Source organism: Scyliorhinus canicula, chromosome 16 (genome assembly GCF_902713615.1).
Source record: "Scyliorhinus canicula chromosome 16, sScyCan1.1, whole genome shotgun sequence".
Taxonomy (NCBI): Eukaryota; Metazoa; Chordata; class Chondrichthyes; order Carcharhiniformes; family Scyliorhinidae; genus Scyliorhinus; species Scyliorhinus canicula.
In genome coordinates, this window is record NC_052161.1 from 32,426,919 (window position 1) to 32,446,990 (window position 20,072).

The window sequence follows — 20,072 nt, forward strand, 5'->3', positions numbered from 1 at the left end:
AAACATCACAAACCATAGGCGAATATATTACGAACAATCGGAACGGGAGAGTTTCACTGTCCACGTTTTGTGAGCCATTGAAGGCGGTGATTAGGGGAGAGATTTTAGCCTACAAGGCTTGCAGAGACAGGCAAGAGAGGGTGGCTAGGCAGCAACTGATCGACTCCATCTTGGAGGTCGACAGAAGATACTGAGGCCCTAACGGTAGAGCTTCTGGTGGAGAGGAAAAAGCTATAAATGGACTTTAACCTGCTATCCACCAGCACCAACTCTGCAAGATACAGGGTACCTTTTATGAACACAGAGAAAGTCCGCTGCCTGCTGGCTCAGCAGCTGAGAAAGCAGGCAGTCAGGAGGGAAATAGCCCAAGTACAGGACGGTAGAGGTGGACTGGTAGCCGAACCAAAAAAAAAAATCAACATAGCATTTTAGGCCTTCTGGCAGGGACTGGGGATTCAGGGATGAAACGGTTCCTCGATTGACTCGACATGCCAGGCAGGGAGGAACTGGAAACACCAGTAGAACTGGGAGGGGGGGTCATGAAGAGTATCAACTCCCATGTAGGTGGGGAAGGCGCCGGGACCTGACGGGTTCCCGGCGGACTTCTACAAAATATTTGCATGGGTTCTTGTCCTGCACTTATGGGAGATGTTCACAGACTCACTAGGGGCAACTTGCCTCCAATGCCAGCACAGGCTACCAGATCGCTGATACCAAAAAAGGCAAAGACCCAATGCAATGTGAATCATACAGGCCCATTTTGCTGCTCCTTGTGAAAATACTCGCAAAAGTCCTGGCCAAGAGACTGGAGAACTGCGAACCGGCGGTGGTTGCACAGGACCAGATAGGCTTTAAGGATAGACAGCTAACTGCGAACATCAGACGGCTGCTGAATATGATACTGACCCCCTCTGGGGAGAGAACATCAGAGATAATTGTCTCCCTGGATGCAGAAAAGGCCTTCGACCGAGTCGAATGGAAGTACCTCAGTGAGGTACTGCAGCGGTTTGGGCTACGGACAGGGTTCACTTCAGGGGTGTAACTTCTGTACAACACCTCAAGGTGAGCGTATGGACCAATACCACCAGTTCTGAACACTTCCAGTTGCAGAGAGGTACAGACAGGATGCCTGCTGTACCCGCTCCTGTTTGCCCTGGCAATTGAACTCTTGGTGATCGCTCTGCAAGACGCGAGAGGTTTGAAGGGTGTACGAAGAGGATACAGAAGGCACAGTCTCATTCTATGTGGATGGTCTGCTCCTCTGCATTTTGGATCCTCAAAATGGCATGAAAGAAATCATGCAGCTCCTGGAGTTCGGGACCAACTCCGGCTACAAACATGGCGGTACAGCGGCTAGCACTGCTGCCTCACAGTGCCAGGGACCCAGGTTTGATACCGACCTCTGGTTACTGTGTGGAGTTTGCATTTTCTCCCCGCGTCTGCGTGGGTTTCCTCTGGGTGCTCTGGTATCCTCCCACAATCCAAAGCAGGTTAGGTGGATTGGCTGTGTTAAATTGGCCCCAGGTGGGGTTACGGGGATAATGTTTATTGTCACAAGTAGGCTTACATTAGCACTGCAATGAAGTTACTGTGAAAAGCCCCTAGTCGCCATATTCCGGCGCCTGTTTGGGTACACAGAAGGAGAATTCAGAATGTCCAAATTACCTAAGAGCACGTCTTTTGGGACTTGTGGGAGGAAGCCGGAGCACCCGGAGGAAACCCACGCAGACACTGGGAGAACAGACAGACCCCGCACCAGCAGTGATCCAAGCCAGGAATCAAACCTGGGACTCTGGTGCCGTGAAGCAGCAGTGCTAACCACTGTGCCACCGTGCTTTGGGCCTAGGTAGGGTGCTGTTTCAGAGAGCAGGTGCAGAATCGATGGGCCAAATGGCCTCTTTCTGCACTAATAACAGAGTTCAATAGGGTCAACCTGGGCAAAAGTGAGGTTATCCTGGTGAACCCGAATGGGGGAGGGGCAGAGATGGATAGTCTTCCATTTAAAATAGCCCAAACCAGTGTAGATAGGCCAACAGAGGTGAGGCAACATTGGATTTGGTACTGGGTAATGAACCAGGACAGGTGTTAGATTTGGAGGTAGGTGAGCACTTTGGTGATAGTGACCACAATTCGGTTACATTTACTTCAGCGAAGGAAAGGGATAGGTATGTACCGCAGGGCAAGATTTATAGCTGGGGGAAAGGCAATTATGATGCAATGAGGCAAGACTTAGGATGCATAGGATGGGGAAAGAAACTGCAGTGGATGGGCACAATTGAAATGTGGAGCTTGTTCAAGGAACAGCTACTGCGTGTCCTTGATAAGTATGTACCTGTCAGGCAGGGAGGAAGTGGTCGAGTGAGGGAACCGTGGTTTAATAAAGTAGTTGAATCACTTGTCAAGAGGAAGAAGGAGGCTTATGTAAAGATGAGACGTGAAGGTTCAGTTAGGGCGCTCGAGAGTTACAAGTTAGCTAGGAAGGATTTAAAGAGAGAGCTAAGAAGAGCCAGGAGGGGACATGAGAAGTCTTTGGCATGTAGGATCAAGGATAACCCTAAAGCTTTCTACAGGTATGTCAGGAATAAAAGAATGACTAGGGTAAGAGTAGGGCCAGTCAAGGACAGTAGTGGGAAGTTGTGCGTGGAGTCCGAGGAGATAGGAGAGGTGCTAAATGAATATTTTTCGTCAGTATTCACACAGGAAAAAGACAATGTTGTCGAGGAGAATACTGAGATACAGGCTACTAGACTGGAAGGGCTTGAGGTTCATAAGGAGGAGGTGTTAGCAATTCTGTAAAGTGTGAAAATAGATAAGTCCCCTGGGCCGGATGGGATTTATCCTAGGATTCTCTGGGAAGCTAGGGAGGAGATTGTTGAGCCTTTGGCTTTGATCTTTGTCGTCATTGTCTCCAGGAATAGTGCCAGAAGACTGGAGGATAGCAAATGTTGTACCTTGTTCAAGAAGGGAGTAGAGACAACCCCGGTAACTATAGACCAGTGAGTCTTACTTCTGTGTGGGCAAAGTCTTGGAACGGTTTATAAGAGGATTTAACATCATCTCGAAAGGAATAATTTGTTTAGGGATAGTCAACACTGTTTTGTGAAGGGTAGGTCGTGCCTCACAAACCTTATTGAGTTCTTTGAGAAGGTGACCAAACAGGTGAACGAGGGTAAAGCAGTTGTTGTGGTGTATATGGATTTCAGTAAAGTGTTTGATAAGGTTCCCCATGGTAGGCTATTGCAGAAAATACGGAGGCATGGGATTCGGGGTGATTTAGCAGTTTGGATCAGAAATTGGCTAGCTGGAAGAAGACAAAGGGTGGTGGTTGATGGGAAATGTTCAGCGTGGAGTTCAGTTACTAGTGGTGTACCACAAGGATCTGTTTTGGGGCCACTGCTGTTTGTCATTTTTATAAATGACCTGGAGGAGGGCGTAGAAGGATGGGTGAGTAATTTGCAGATGGCACGAAAGTCGGTGGAGTTGTGGACAGTGCGGAAGGATGTTGCAGGTAACAGAGGGACATAGATAAGCTGCAGAGCTGGGCTGAGAGGTGGCAAATGGAGTTTAATGCAGAAAAGTGTGAGGTGATTCATTTTGGAAGGAATAACAGGAAGACAGACTACTGGGCTAATGGTAAGATTCTTGGTAGTGTGGACGAGCAGAGAGATCTCGGTGTCCATGTCCATAGATCCCTGAAAGTTGCCACCCAGGTTGAGAGGGTTATTAAGAAGGCGTACAGTGTGTTAGCTTTTATTGGTAGAGGGATTGAGTTTCGGAGTCATGAGGTCATGTTGCAACTGTACAAAACCCCTGGTGCGGTCGCATTTGGGGTATTGCGTGCAGTTCTGGTCGCTGCATTATAGGAAGGATGTGGAAGCATTGGAAAGGGTGCAGAGGAGATTTACAAGGATGTTGCCTGGTATGGAGGGAAGATCTTATGAGGGAAGGCTGAGGGACTTGAGGCTGTTTTCGTTAGAGAGAAGAAGGTTAAGAGGTGACTTAATTAAGGCATACAAGATGATCAGAGGATTGGATAGGGTGGACAGTGAGAGCCTTTTTCCTCAGATGGTGATGGCTAGCACGAGGGGACATAGTTTTAAATTGAGGGGAGATAGATATAGGACAGATGTCAGAGGTAGGTTCTTTACTCAGAGAGTAGTAAGGGCGTGGAATGTCCTGCCTGCAACAGTAGTGGACTCGCCAACATTAAGGGCATTTGAATGCTCATTGGATAAACATATGGATAATAACGGAATAGTGTAGCTGGGCTTTAGAGTGGTTTCACAGATCGGCGCAACATTGAGGGCCGAAGGGCCTGTACTGCGCTGTTATGTTCTAAAACAAATTCCGCTACCTGAGCATCCAGATGGCCCACGATTGGACATGGATCCACAACTGGAGTCCAACCAGTCTGGTGGAGGATGTTAAAAAGGACCTACAGAGATGGGATGCACTCACGCTTTCCTTTGCTGGTCGAGTGCAGACGATCAAGATTAACGTACTGCCAAGGTTATTCTTCGTGTTTAGATCCATGCTGACCTTCATCCCCAAGGCCTTTTTCCAAAAAATAGACAAAATGATTGTGGTGTTTGTGTGGGGGTGGGGGGGTAAAATCCAAGAATCCCGAGGGCAACATTGCAGAGGAAATGATGCATGGGAGGCATGTTCCTTCCGAACTTGCAATAATACCACTGGGCAGCCACGGCCGAGAGAGTGAGGAGATGAGTAAGGAAACTGAACGTGGAATGGGTGAGGTTGGAGGAGTCCTCCGAGCCCTTGCCATGACAGCGCTCCCAGCCCAACCAGCAAAACACGCATCCAGCCCAGTGGTAGTAGCAACACTTCAGAACCTGGAACCAGATGAGACAACACTTTGGTTTAACTGAGGTGTCCATCATGGCCCTATCTGCGGCAGCCAACGAAGGGTCCATGATGGACACCATCTGAGGCAGCCACAAGTTTCCACCAGCCATACTTAAGAGGTGGAGACAGGAGGAGAGGCTGCTAACGGTCAAGAATTTACACGGAGGACAGACTTGCGACCTTAGAAGAGTTAATGGAGAGGCTGGAACTACGAACGGACAGGAACTCCGACAATTACAAGTCAAAAACTTTCTCTACGAGGAGATGACAAAGTACCCTAGAGTCCTGAGACAAAGTACTCTAGAGCCCTGAGAGAAACCTCAGAGAAACAATATTGGAGGAGGTACTGGACGTGGACAGAATGGAAAAAGGGAACTGCGGGTACATATACGAACGACTTTTGGAAAGAACGCACTCCACTGGATGGAGCAAGGCAGAAATGGGAGGAAGAATTAGGGGTGGAAGTAGGTTGCGGACTCTGAAGCGAAGCACTGAATAGGGCCAATTTCACCTCTTCCTGCGCAAGCCTCATGCAGCTTAAAGTGGTGCACAAAGCCCACCTGACCAGAACCCAATTGAGCCAGTTCTTCCCGGAGGTGGAGGTTAAGTGCGAATGGTGCCAGGGAGGCCCAGCTAATCACACCCACATGTCCTGGGCATGCCCCAGACTTCTTGTGTCTGGACAGCCTTCTTCGAGGCTGAAGACTTTTGAGACTTGAACTCAGAACTTTGACTCGGGTGAGAGTGAGACCAACTGAGCCATGGCCGACACAGTTGAAGGGAACTTCTATTGAATGGGTTAGTAATCTCTAACCCCCACTAAATTTCAATACCATATAATACTTGTATTGAGTAGGTGTTGCTTGTAAAGAGTACTTTGATAATGCTTTTGTATGAAAACAGGTGCCTGCTTCACACAACAGTGTATCCTTTTGTTTTTGATTGAGTGAATTTCTCCACTTCAGGACATTGCTGTCATAGTAGAAAATTATGTTTCATATATTTATGTTGAAAAAGATAGAAACACTTCATTACTTCTTTTGACCAATTCTGGGTACTCTGTTGGAACAGATTTCCAAAGCGTTAGTTCCTGAAACTGTCAGTGGAAAGTTTTTGCTTTTCCATTCTCATTATGGATTTAAATGAACTGGCAAAGGATTCCTGAAACATTTTACGAAAGGACATTTAAAACCATCTGTTACTGTTCTAAACCGAACAAGCATAGTGCCCTTGGTATGCCAGTGAAATAGACCATGATTGGAAATATTAAAGTAATAGTTCAGTTTTACTGAGATACAAAATACAGCACTGCCTAACTAGCAGTGCAGATGTCAAAGCAGTGTGTTGGCAGTGTGCCCTCTAATTTAATTTATTGCACTGTGCAGTTTCTTTAAGATTGGCACGTGGCCAATCTTAAAGGGAGTGCTGGTGATCTGCTGACTCTTTGTTCCGTGCATGGCATGTTCCTGATTACTGTGTGGTAATGCACCCATGCAGTTTGGAGAGAGCATTGCATTTGGGGGAAATTCATCAATAAACCTGTAGAATGTGCATTAATTTACATATTGTACACAGTGTACTGGTAGTGAGGCAGGGAGGAACCGGAAGGGCACTAAAGCAGTAACATTCTTCAGCTAAATGAACTGTTAAAACTGTCACATGTATCCTCATTCACACGCCAACATACAACTTTACATGGTATCAGGTGATGGAACAATCCGGTGCATCAACCTGCTCATTTTTGACGGGAATATGCCTGACAACTGGAAAAAGTTTGAGAAGGAATAGTGTCTACTTCTATACTTGTCTGTCTGACAAGTGAAAGAAAGCCCAAGCCTACATGCTGCTGAACCTAGCGGATCAGAAGACTGTGGAGACATCAAAATCTTTGCCTTCCAGGAGTTAGAAAGCAAAGAGGGTCCTGAGGTGCTATTAAAGAAATTTTAACAAATTTGCATGCCTGTTCAAAAAAAAAAACTAATCACTGATAAATATGCTTCCAACACTGCTAGTCAGAAACCCGATGTGCTCACCCCAGTCCAATGCCGGCATCTCTACATCCTGAAACAAAAGATAATAGGTGAACTAGATAAAAAGGACTGGTGTTATAGCCTCTGTAGATAAAGCCACAGAATGGTCTCTGCGATGGAGGTGCAGTGAAGAAAGATGGCATGGTCAGAATTCGTATTGACCCAGTCAGAATACAAAAACCTCACGTCAAAATTTATTTATTCCTAAAGACCCCCTTGGTGTTTTCTTTTCAATGTTAACATCTGTACCCGTTGTGATTTTTAGTAATAGAATCACTACAGTGCAGAAGGAGGCCACTCGACCCATCGAGTTTGCATCGACCCTCTGACACCATCCCTGTAACCCCAACGAGCATTATGGGGCTAAATTGCCCCTTAATGCTCTTAGGGTTACAGGCATGGCCAGCCCACCTAACTTGCACATCTTTGGACTTTGGGAGGAAACCAGAGCACTGAAGGAAACAGACGCATACACGAGGAGAATGCGTAAATTCCATGCAGTCACTTGAGCTCCGAATCGAATCTGGGTGCTGTGAGGCAGCAATGCTAAACACTGTCACTTTACTGCCAGTTCACCGTAACAATTTATTTCTGAGACCTCAATGAAATAGTTGAACAGGTCCTAGCAGTCATGCCTAATGCCAAGTGTTATGGATGCCTGGTCAGCTCTCAACAGTGGCTAAGAGACTGAACCAGGACCATAAAGTTTTGACCATAAAGTGCAAAAAGATTGATTTGTTCCATAAGAAATAGGGTATGGTTATTTCATAAATAAGCTTTATTAAAATAAAATAAAACAATATTTAAATTTTAACTTCAGCTCTAACACGTAACTGGTTATATGCCATCTCTTAACCGTAACACACTAATTCCCATTAGACAACACTAACATAACATGCAATTCTCGTTCCACTTACACAAAAGCAATATTGCATTTAACGAAGCAATTTTTCTTCTGGTAGGGACATTTTTTCAGAAGCCTTTTCCCAAAGTCTGCCTTGGTGGCAACTTTCATGACCTCTCTGGTTGATTTCTGCAGCCTTCTACTGTAACTGTTCAAAGCAGCATTTCTTCATCTCTCTATCTCTACGCTCTGCTCTCCCCCTGAAACAAAGGATATCCCATGCCGGACTTAATCCTTAACTTGGTTGATTGCCCACTCCCATTTATACAAAAGAACAGAGCTATGCCATTCATAAGCAACTAACCTTGCCTTGAAGGACAAATAGGTCGTCATGGGATAATGGCTGGTCAATCAAGGTTGTCCCGAGTGATCATGAATCTTGCGTGGATTATCCTGGCTGAAGCGGAGTTACGTCGGAATGGGACAAGGTAACTCAGGCTGTGGGCATATTCCTCTTGACTGCTGCTAGCAGTCTTTTTAATCCCTAAATTGCTACATCTTGGAACCCATTTCTGGACCCAAGTTTCTAATATCTCCCAATCATGACACAAGGTCTTCAGCAACTTGGATGCATAATGTGGATTTTGGTAAATCCCGCTCGGGGAAGAATTCTCGATGCTTACAACATTCATGTTTCCAATAGACAGACACGGCTTCCTGTGAGTGCCCTATGGTATTTCTACTGGCCATGAGGTCTTCCAAAGGTTCATGGTACAGCTCTTGCAGGACAACCTTGTGAAATTATTGCTGTTTGGGGACGCACAGTGGCGGAGCATGATTGTCTGCATTTGGTTTGCGATAGAATCCGAACCGTACTTTTTTGAAGCTCAACCCTGCTAATTGTAAATTTGGAGTCTGTGAGGTCCACTATGAACTGTACTTAGCAGATGCCCATTCAAGGACTCACTTGCCCACCACTGAGTGTGCGGACATCGACATTATGACAACCCAAGTGCTGTCACCGCGACAAACGGATGCACTCAAAGCTGCTCTGCCAATGGACTACACATGCAAGCAACTCCTCAAGATGAAGGATTGGCCTGCAACAGCAAAACAACTTGCCCATAAATTCTGCACTTTTTGCACCGAGAAGAGTTAAACAGTACAAGATGGGATGATATGGTGTGGCCAGATATTTGCACTCCCTCATTCCTCATTCTCTGCAGAAATATCCAACACTGCAAGGAACAAAATGTAAGGCAAAAGAAACGATGTACTGGCTGTCAATGTATGATGACATAGAGAAGGAGGTGCCCAAGTGGGCATCATGCAATGCGCTCAATCCTCAGCAAGCTAAAGGACTTCATGAGATTCCAGGCCTTTCATGGTTCCTCATCACAGCAGATGTATTTGACTGGAATGGGAAGCGCATCTGGTCCCTGGTTCATTCCAGGTTTGAGTTGATTACCTACCTGACGAGGAGAGCAGTCCATGAAGTAAGAGAGCAGTCCAGGAGAGTAAATCCAGATGCTGAAGAGACACTTGCAGTGTTAGAACAATACAGCACAGAACAGGCCCTTCGGCCCTCGATGTTGTGCCGGCCCTCGATGTTGTGCCGAGCAATGATCACCCTACTCAAGCCCACGTATCCACCCTATACCAGTAACCCAACAACCCCCATTAACCTTATTTTTCAGGACACTAAGGGCAATTTAGCCTGGCCAATCCACCTAACCCGCACATCTTTGGACTGTGGGAGGAAACCGGAACACCCAGAGGAAACCCACGCACACACTGGGAGGACGTGCAGACTCCGCACAGACAGTGACCCAGCCGGGAATCGAACCTGGGACCCTGGAGCTGTGAAGCATTGATGCTAACCATCATGCTACCGTGTTCAGTATCTAATTGAAAAATGCCTCTGATAACTCAGACTTTTATGCTGCATCAATCTGGTCTGCCCTCGCCATAGACAATATTCTCCAGATGCACCAGGACCATGATCCATGTTGCCAAACCCCTGCTGCAGCCTAAAATGGAAACCAATGTGAAGGGAGCCGGGCCAGACCGTCGGAATGTACACCATGCGGGGCTATGACAAACCATGATGTGCACAGCCATGCTCCCCAACCCAACAGCTGAATGGTCACCTCAGGAACTGGCGACATCTGCTTTAGGTATCTGAACCAGCACTGCTAAGTGCCACAGAAGCTGATACACCGAGTTTGGGGTCAGTGCCTCCCATATCAGCTGAGCCGGAGGCCCTACATGCTGCCAGTGTAACAAACACTGCAGCGACCATGCCCACCCCAAGCTCACCTGATGCTACCCGCCAAGTGAACAATAACCTAGCTGACTTGCAGGGTACGCCAAGTGACTAATAAATATATATAATATATTTGAGATTTCTATAACATATATATCCATTTCCTCTGCCCAGTCCTCCTTTTTAAAAAAAAACTATTTCTTGATACAAGATATCAAGGGGAGGGACATGTTTGTGTTTTCTGCCAGTTGTTCTGTGTTTTCATTTTCTTTGCCGCCATTTTCAGTACTAATCTTCTCTAGCGTTCACATTGTTCTAACTGAAATAGGGAAGATATTCTAACTGAAATAGGGAAGATGTAGAATGTGTGTTAATTTACATATTGTCAGGCAGCGGTAGTGATATGGGATGTTGGCGAGAGGCCGGAAGGGCACTCGTGTATGGCTGCAGATAGAGCTTGTAATAGCATTGGCGTTCTTCAGTTCATAGACAGTTCAACGTATCACCTGTGTCCTCATTCACACACAACCATACAACTTTACAAAACATTTTGTTCAAAAACAGCACTGGGATATGAGCACCCACATAGCATACCTGAGACCTTGAGTGAAGTTGTCAATTTGTAGCCAACCAGCTTGATCTCGTGTGCGTGCCCAGGAACATGCAGTAGTTCCAGGGAGGAAGGAACGGATGGGTTTTTATTATTTTCTGTTGATCCACGCTGACAACACTAGAAGGCGGCCTGAATGTTGCCATCACTGTTCACAGCATCTGCTATCACCAATATTTCTTGTCGTCTTCATAGCCTAATCTCACCCACACTAACCTTGCTTCTTGAGCATGCTTTGCTCTGGCTCCAGCTGCTGCTTATTAACCCAGTTACCAATGGCCAAGACCATTACTCGGCCATTTTATTTACAGGTTGAGTCAGTCTGGTCGGTATCGGTGGAACCTAGTTTGAGAACCACTGGTATAGAGTACAAATGTCAGCACAAACTAGTTGGTCTGGGTTGGATATTTTACTTTATTTGATAAGGAATATCTTTGTTTCAGTCCCCTTATCATTTCTCCAGGCATGCAATTGCATTTTAAAAGCTTATTTGCATGCTGCACAAGAAGTCTTCTCATTCATTCAGTAAGCTTTGAATACGAACAGAGTAATTTATTATTTCCTTTTGATGTGTATGGAGCAATGCCACATTTATATTTTTAAAAATGTCAGCAGTGATTATTACTGGAAACTATTCTAGTTGGCTCAAAATTAGTCACAGAATTCCCGTAAAGTTTAAATAAATAAGATCCCAGTTAACCCTTGGAGACTTTGGGAGGTTTTTGCATAAAATCTCAGCTAGCAATTTGATTTTGTCAGGGAGTATAAGTAACTAAAATTGATCACTAATGTACTTTTTAATGGTAAACACAGGTAATTTGTGAAGGGAATTTGATGTTTGTAGATTACTTTGCTAGAAAATTGTGCGTTTCTTATAATGACATTTCCATTTATACTTTTGTAAACTAGTTTTAGCTGAATAATGTTGTAAACTTAATAGACACATTTCGTGTTGCAGCTTTGCTCAAAACAATTGTGAATCCAGCAACCAGAGTAGCTTTTCCCTTCAATAGCCTGATTAGTCTGAATTTAATGAGACTGAACTGCATGTACAATCCGAGTAGAAACCTTGCACTTTGGAAATGATTGTTTTAAGTACATTTATATGTAATACATTACATCTGTATAACTTAAGTTGGTGTCAATTTATATCACCTGCAAAACCAGGAATGAGATTTGATAACTTTGATTATGTGGATGCATTTTTGTACTAGTACAGTGCTTCCTACTCTCCTCTCCTCTCCCACTATCAAAATGCAAAATAGGCTAAATAATACTGACCAGAAGAGGAATTTGCAGATGAGAAATTAGTATTTATATCATTGAATGCATGCGAAAACAAAATCATTCCTATTCTTAGTTGCTACATGGTAACTGGAATATAATGTTTACAGGTTGGCCTTGTATATATATATATAGTGAGATGGGTTTTTGAGTTTGAATCTCAACATAATTGTTCACAATGTACGGTGGTAACTTAGAGTAAGCAATCTTTGTTACTAAGCAGTGTGAAACAAAACTTGGTCCAGAAAGTTTTACTTGGTGAGCAAGATTAAAATCCAGTTTTGATGTTTGAAATCTCTGGGATCCTGTACTGTAACCTTGTTTACTTCAAAACACTAGCCATGATCAGAATTAATCAGGTTTTCCCTATTGATTGGTGGAAGGATGGCACAATTCAAGTATTTTTTGGATTCTACTGAGTTCTCATAATTTACTTGAAATATTTCAATCTGCTCCTACATATAACTCAACCTAATTTTGTAACATTTGACATGTTAGATGATTGGGGCAGCATGGTAGCATAGTGGTTAGCACAGTTGCTTCACAGCTCCAGTGTCCCAGGTTCGATTCCCTGCTTGGGCCACTGTCAGTGTGGAGTCTGCACGTTCTCCCCGTGTGAGCGTGGGTTTCCTCCGGGTGCTCCGGTTTCCTCCCACAGTCCAAAGATGTGCAGGTTAGGTGGATTGGCTATTCTAAATTGCCCTTGGTGTCCAAACAAGGTTAGGTGGGGTTATTGGGTTACGGGGATAGGGTGGAGGTGTGGGGCTTAAGTAGGGTGCTCTTTCCAAGGGCCGGTGCAGACTCGTTGGACTGAATGGCCTCCTTCTGCACTGTAAATTCTATGATTCTAAGTGCTGAATTACAGTTTTGTAAAGCTTATGACTGTAAAAGTTATAGTCTGAAGCCATTAAAATGATCTGTACACTGTGAATTGTGTAATTCAATTTAATATTTTGCCTGAATTTATATACTAATGTAGTAACATCAGTACTGTGGACCAAGAGTTTCCTTTGCCTTGCATAAACGCATAACCATGATGGTTTGTTTCTTCAGGCTTGTAAAATAGAAAAATATAAATGTTCATCTGTTGGAGCACCAATGTGCCATGGTTTTACTTACCACTCTATTTAAGTTCCCAAAGTTATGCTATTTGATATGAGGAATTGCTGAATCAAAGCCCGAATGGTTCTGTGAGCATTTAGGGAGGGGTAAAGCCCGAATGGTTCTGTGAGCATTTAGGGAGGGGCAAAGAAGAGAAGAGGTAATGGAGAGTTATCTTCAGGCTGTCTCCCTCTGAACCGCCCATCCGTTAATTGTGTGAAACATTAGTTTATCTGATCTCCACACTGAGGGTTCAGATTTCCCGAAAAATGAAGTGCAAAGATTACATGGGGGTGCTGTGTGCATGTTCCTGTGGTAGTATGTTCCTGTTCTGCAAATACTATGTCACCTCAGAAGTTGGCAACTGGGGGCAAATAAATCTTCCAGCATGCACTTTTTGCTGGGGTTGTGAACTCATTGACCTTGTTGAGAATAAATCTTAAACAAATACACTACATGAGTCAATAATATGGTTTTATGCCATGTCAATCTTTTTCCAATTACTTTAACAAATGCATTGCACAGTGTGAAGTGTATTGCACCAACTTCTGGGAAATTCGACACTGCACTCCACAACTGAGTCATTTATATTTGAGGTCATAACATTTTACTAAAGGGAAAAACAAAGTGGTACTATACATTTTGAATTCCACTACAAATTATGTCGGTTTGTAAGGCATTAGGTGAGACAAGTTTATTTTTCTTCCAGTGTGATGTGGAGCATCAGAAATGCCTTATGTAGATCGACAGAATCGCATTTGTGGATTCCTAGACATTGAAGAAAATGAAAACAGTGGGAAATTTCTGCGTCGATACTTTATTCTGGACACTCGGGTAGACAGTTTGCTATGGTACATGGATAATCCACAGGTCAGTGTTTTGCATTGTTAACAACTGTGTCCTACTATTACCATATTGTGCAACTTCTAGCAGTTCAACATTGGAAGTATTGCACTGGATATTAAAATTCGGAGTAAAATGTAATGTAAATGGCAGGTATGGAATTATTCTGGTTTCTGTATCAGTGATGTGAGAGTATGCATTAAAAACCCATTACTGATTCGTGAACCTGAAGATAGCAATTGTTCAGTACCAGAAACAAAGCTATTTACATAAACTCAGCCCAGTCATTCAACACAGATTATATCAAAGTATGTTTTTCAATAATGGCAAAGATCACATATACTCATACTCAATTCATGTTTTGATGAGGCTTGGTGCCACTTTAAAATTGAAAGCCAACGAGGAAGCAGTTGAAAGTATGCATTTGCACATAAGGCAGTCACTTTGAGCCCTAAGAGTTTAGTACTGGATTAATTCTCGCATAAACCTATCTTAGTTTCATATCTAAGAGATAGAAATGGCATGGAAAAAAGGCAATCTTACAATGATCATGGGGGACTTCAATATCAGGTGGACTGGGAAAATCAGGTTGGTAGCGGATCCCAAGAAAAGGAATTTGTGGAACCCCAAAGAGATGTTTTTTGCAGCAGCAGCTTGTACCAGCCTACCAGGGAACAGGCAATTCTGGATTTGGTGATGTGTAATGAGGCAGCCCTGATCGAGGAACTTAAGATGAAGGAACCCTTGGGGAGCAGTGACCACAATATGATCGAATTTACTCTGTAGTTTGAGAGGGAGAAGCTGGATTCCGATGTAACGGTATTACAGTTAAATAAGGGTAACTATGAAGATAAGAGGGAGGAGCAGGCCAGAGTTGATTGGAAAGGGAGCCTAGCAGGGAAGACAGTGGAACAGCAATGGCAGGGGTTTTGGGGGGTTATTTGGGAGGCACAACAGAAATTCATCCCAAAGAGGAGGAAACATGCTAAGGGGAGGACAAAGCATCCATGACTGACGAGGGATGTCAAGGACAGCATAAAGGCTAAGGGAAAAGCATACAAATTGACGAGGATTAGTGGGAAGCCTTTAAAAGTGAGCTTTGGAGGGGGGAGAGAAGATGAAGTATGAGTGCAATCTAGCTACTAATATTAAAGAAGATAGGAAGAGTTTTTTTTCAATATATAAAAGGTAAGAGAGAGGCAAAAATAGACATGGATCACTGGAAAATGTGGCTTGAGAAATAATAATAGGAAACAAAGAAATGGCAGAGGAACTGAATCGTTACTTTGCATCAGTCTTCACGGTGGAAGACACCAGTGGGATGTCAGAGCTCCAGGAGAATTAGTGGGCACAGGTGAGTGCAATGTCCATCATGAAGGAGAAGGTACTGGGGAAACTGCAAGGTCTGAACGTGGATAATTCACCTGGACTGGATGGACCTACACCCCAGGGTTTAAAAGAGATAGCTGAGGAGATTGTGGAGGCATTGGTGATGATCTTTCAGGAATCACTGGAGGCAGGGAATGTCCCAGAGGACTGGAATGTGGCTAATGTAACACCGCTCTTTAAGAAGGGAGGGAGGCAGTAGACGGGAAATTATAGTGCCGGTTAGCCTGACTTCGGCCATTTGTAACATTTGTCCATTAATAAAGATGAGAATGTGGAGTACTTTGAAAGTGCACGATAAAATAGGACTGAGTCAGCATGGCTTTGTCAAGGGGAGGTCATGTCTGAGGGATTTGTTAGACTTCTTTGAGGAGGTATCAAGGAAGTTAGACAAAGGAGAACCACTGGATGTGATTTATTTAGATTTCCAGAAGGGCTTTGATAAGGTGCCACATAGAAGACTGTTAACCACGTTAAGAGTCCATGGTGTTAAGGGTACGATCCTATCATGGATAGAGGATTGACTGACTGGCAGAAGGCAGAGAGAGGGGTTAAAAGGTTCTTTTTCAGGATTGCAGCCGGTGACTAGTGGTGTACCTCGGGGGGGGCCTCTGCTGGGGCCACATCTTTTCACAATATGCATTAATGATCTGGAAGAAGGAACTGAAGGCAATGTTGCTATGTTTGCAGATGATACAAAGATCTGTAGAAGGACAGGTAGTATTGAGGAAGCAGGGGGCTGCAAGAAGGACTTGGACAGGCTAGGAGAGTGGGCAAAGAAGTGGCAGATGGAATACAACGTGGAAAAGTGAGGTTATGCACTTTGGAAGGAAGAAATGCTTGGGAAATCAGAAGCACAAAGGGACTTGGGAGTCCTTGTTCACAATTCTCTTAAGGTTAATGTGCAGGTTCAGTCGGCAGTTAGGAAGCCAAATGCAATGTTAGCATCATGTCGAGAGGGCTAGAATACAAGACCAGGGATGTACTTCCGAGACTGTATGGCCAGACCCCATTTGGAGTATTGCAAGCAGTTTTGGGCCCTGTATCTAAGGAAGGATGTGCTGGCCTTGGAAAGGGTCCAGAGGAGGTTCACAAGCATGATGTCTGGAATGAAGATCTTGTCGTATGAGGAACGGTTGTGGACTCTGGGCCTGAACTCATTGGAGTTTAGAAGGATGAGGGGATCTTATTGAAACTTACAGGATACTGCGAAGCCTGGATAGAGTGGACGTGGACAGGATGCTTCCACTTGTCGGAAAAACTTGAACCAGAGGACACAATCTCAGACTAAAGGGACAATTCTGTAAAACCGAGATGAGGAGTTGTTTCTTCAACCAGAGAGTGGTGAATCTGGGGGACTCTTTGCCACCTAAAGCTGTGGAGGCCAAATCACTGAGTGTCCTTAAGACAGAGATAGATAGATTCTTGATTAATAAGAGGATCAGGGGCTAAGGGGAGAAGACAGGAGAATGAGAAAAATATCAGCCATGATTGAATGGTGGAGCAAACTCTATGGGCCGAGTGGCCTAATTCTAATTCTGCTCCTATGTCTTATGGTGTTATGGTAATGAAAACATTTTATTGCTTTGTTGAATCGTGATTTAAAAATGGTATGGTCTCAATTCATACTAGCTTGCATATTAGAAAATGCTGATTCACGTGAGTAAGTTGATTACTGGTAGATTATACATAAGCAGCTGATTGGAGCAAATCTTGTTGGAAAAGGGTTTACTAGCTGGTTACAGATCTCTTTTTAAAACCAAGTAAATGTATTATCTGAAAAGGCTAGTACTGCTGTTATTTTTACTGTTGCATCTTTATTTGTTTAATTTTTAGAATCTTCCGTCAGGAGCAACACACGTTGGGGCTCTTAAACTTACATACATTTCTAAGGTAATTACTAGTTTTAGTGGATTTGTTTGTCTCGTAGATAGAAAAATAAAAATAGTAGCATTTCGCAATGCAGAAAAAATTAAGAAATCAGGGAACCTGACCTGTAACTTAAGATTTTTATATTAATGAGGTGCTTCTGCATCAGCAATGTATAACACTGCACAGATACTTCTATGGTTATGTACAAACCCACAGGTTTTGAATCTACTTTGAGATACAACCCAGCCTTAAAATAAGAAATTGCTGAAGATTTATTTTTAAGACGGTATTGACCAGGATTTCGGAACAATGAAAGCGGTCTAACCTGCCTCTCTGCAAAGACCCACCTCCTGACATCTAACCTAGATCTGACCTTATGCAGCTTAAATTTCTAATTGCTGTCCCTCCCCACCCTATTCAATTAGAACAGATTGTCAGCTGGCACACCATGTATTTATTCCCTTCATGGCAGTATAAACCTCAACCAGGTTAGTTCTCAATACGTGCTTCTCTAAAATACAGAATCCCAACTCTCAGCCTATCTTGATAATTAAGATGCTTTCTACTAGTAATTTAGTCGAGAGGCCATCCTTTGCACTCTTCGAAACAGTGCCACACAAGATATCAGGAGACCAAGCTAAGCACAGGATTGGAAGTGAGGCCTGACCAAGATCCTGCACAAGGACAAAATAATATGCCTCACCTTACAAAATATTGACATATGCATCCAGCTCCTGTTTTATGGTATTACTCATATCCCTTAAAAAATATGTGCACTTTAACTAAAATTAGAAGAAAACTTAGAACTTCCTATTGGATATCAAAATGATATATTCAAGTCAATGATTGAAAGCAGGGTTGTATGCTAAACGTTTAGTTCTGCAAGTCACTAGTCCAGTTCATTATTTAGCTACTAATTGCATGCATTAATTCACCATAAATGTTAACTTTTTATATATTTTACATAGCATTGACTCATTTTTCTATTCTTATTTGAGCTCCAATTTAGATGTTTCCCTTTCGACCTTTTTTGTTGGACTTCGTGCCATTTTGTGACTTGCCATTCTGTGAATGCCAATGTTGCCTGTTGAACAAGTGTTTTTGAGTGAATTTCCATTCTGCTTTACTTGATCCTTGTTCTCTGTGGAAGCCAAATTACACTCAAACGTGCCACAAACAACACATGAATGACAGCAGAATGTGTTTTTGTTCTGGATGAAACAGGAACTTTGGCCAAGACTCTAGAAGCCCCCTCTTCTCGTCAAAGTTTGGATAATTTATGGCTGCGTAAGCAACAGATGAGACTGGGTTTGAAAGTTGGTGCCTTTGCCAGTGTAGTACTCATTTGGTTCTGCACCAAATTGTCAGCATATGCTAAAGTCTCAGTGGGCCTTGAAACTGCAATTTCCTGACGCAGAGACAGGCTTGCAACTAAGGAAGTTGGAGAAAGATATCTATATACTTTACCGAAATTAAGTTGAGTTTTCATGGTCCTAAATTTTCCTTGTAATTTCTAATAATCCATACCCATCAGTGATTTATGCTCAACTGCAGTAAGTCATATCTGAATCCAATGCAGCAGGAAAGAAGTACATGATATTGTAAAGTAGTTTTCTGAGTTTAAACAAGTTAATTTTGTCATTGTTTTATGTTGCTCTAGATACATATTCTGAGGACACTTTTTGTTTCCTCATTTGTTTCCCTGCATTTGATTAGTATCTGTCAATACCTATTGAAAACTCATTATGGAAAGTAGAACATGTAACATTTTTCTTGTATGTTGACTTAATACTTGTGATTTGCTAGGTCAGCGATGCAACAAAGCAACGACCAAAAGCGGAGTACTGTTTTGGTAAGAATCTTCCAAAACTGATTTCTATTCTGTTTAAATGATTATTTATAGGTGCCACTAATGATTTCATTGTGCTCTAGATATGTGTATTACTGTTCTGTATAACACCCCTAAAGCATTGAAAGGAAAAAAAAAAGTACAAATTTGAACAGCTTATTACAGCATCAAGACATCCCAAGGAACTTCCTAAGCATAGACAATGTAAAATAAAACTTTCATTTTCATAACCCAAGCACCTTGCAGCCAACAATAATAATCGTTATTCATAGAATATCATAGATTTTACAGCACAGAAGGAGGCCATTCAGCCCATCAAGTCTGCACTGGCTCTTGGAAAGAACACCCTACCCAAGCCCACAACCCCACCCTATCCCCATAACCCAGTAACCCCATCCAACACTAAGGGCAACTTTGGACACTAAGGGCAATTTAGCATGGCCAATCCACCTAATCTGCACATGTTTGGACTGTGGGAGAAAACCGGAGCACCCGGAGGAAACCCATGCACACACGGGGAGAGCGTGCAGACTCTGCACAGACAGTGACCCAAGCCGGGAATCAAACCTAGGGCTCTGGAGCTGTGAAACAATTGTGCTCACCACTATGCTGCCGTGCTGCCCATTATTGTCACAAGTAGGCTTACATTAACACTGCAATGAAGTTACTATGAAAAGTCCAGAGTCGCCACATTCCGGCGCCTGTTCAGGTACACAGGGAGAATTCAGAATGCCCAATTCACCTAACAGCACGTCTTTTGGGACTTGTGGGAGGAAACTGGAGCACCCAGAGGAAACCCACACAGACACTGGGAGAAATTGCAGACTCTGCACAGACAGTGATCCAAGCTGGGAATCGAACCTAGAGTTGTGAAGCAATAGTGCTAACCACTATGCTACCTTGCTGTCCATCAAGTATTTTGATTGTGACGTCATTGTCGTAATGTAGGAAAAGATGCAGCCAGCTTGAACTCTGCAAGATCCGAGAAACAGCAATGTGACTGACCAGATTTTGTTTTTTTTAAAGTGATGTTGACTGAAAGATAATTACTGGTTAGGACTCGAAGAAATCCCCATTTTATTATTTGATCATAGTGCATGGACCAGTTTATACCCAGTGTAGGG

The 20,072-nt window shown here is 43.4% G+C and overlaps 1 protein-coding gene across 11 annotated transcripts in view; it reads left to right on the forward strand.

Annotated features, from left to right (window-relative positions):
• The window catches only part of plekha1b (pleckstrin homology domain containing, family A (phosphoinositide binding specific) member 1b), a 110,769-nt gene that overhangs the window by 19,704 nt on the left and 70,993 nt on the right, over positions 1 to 20,072 (forward strand). For all 11 annotated transcript variants that reach the window (XM_038821398.1, XM_038821400.1, XM_038821396.1 and 8 more), the window contains exons 2-4: positions 13,708 to 13,868; positions 17,064 to 17,120; positions 18,906 to 18,951. In XM_038821398.1, coding sequence (XP_038677326.1) covers positions 13,728 to 13,868; positions 17,064 to 17,120; positions 18,906 to 18,951 — 244 coding nt within the window. In that variant the 5' untranslated portion in view covers positions 13,708 to 13,727. The remainder of the gene's footprint in view (positions 1 to 13,707; positions 13,869 to 17,063; positions 17,121 to 18,905; positions 18,952 to 20,072) is intronic.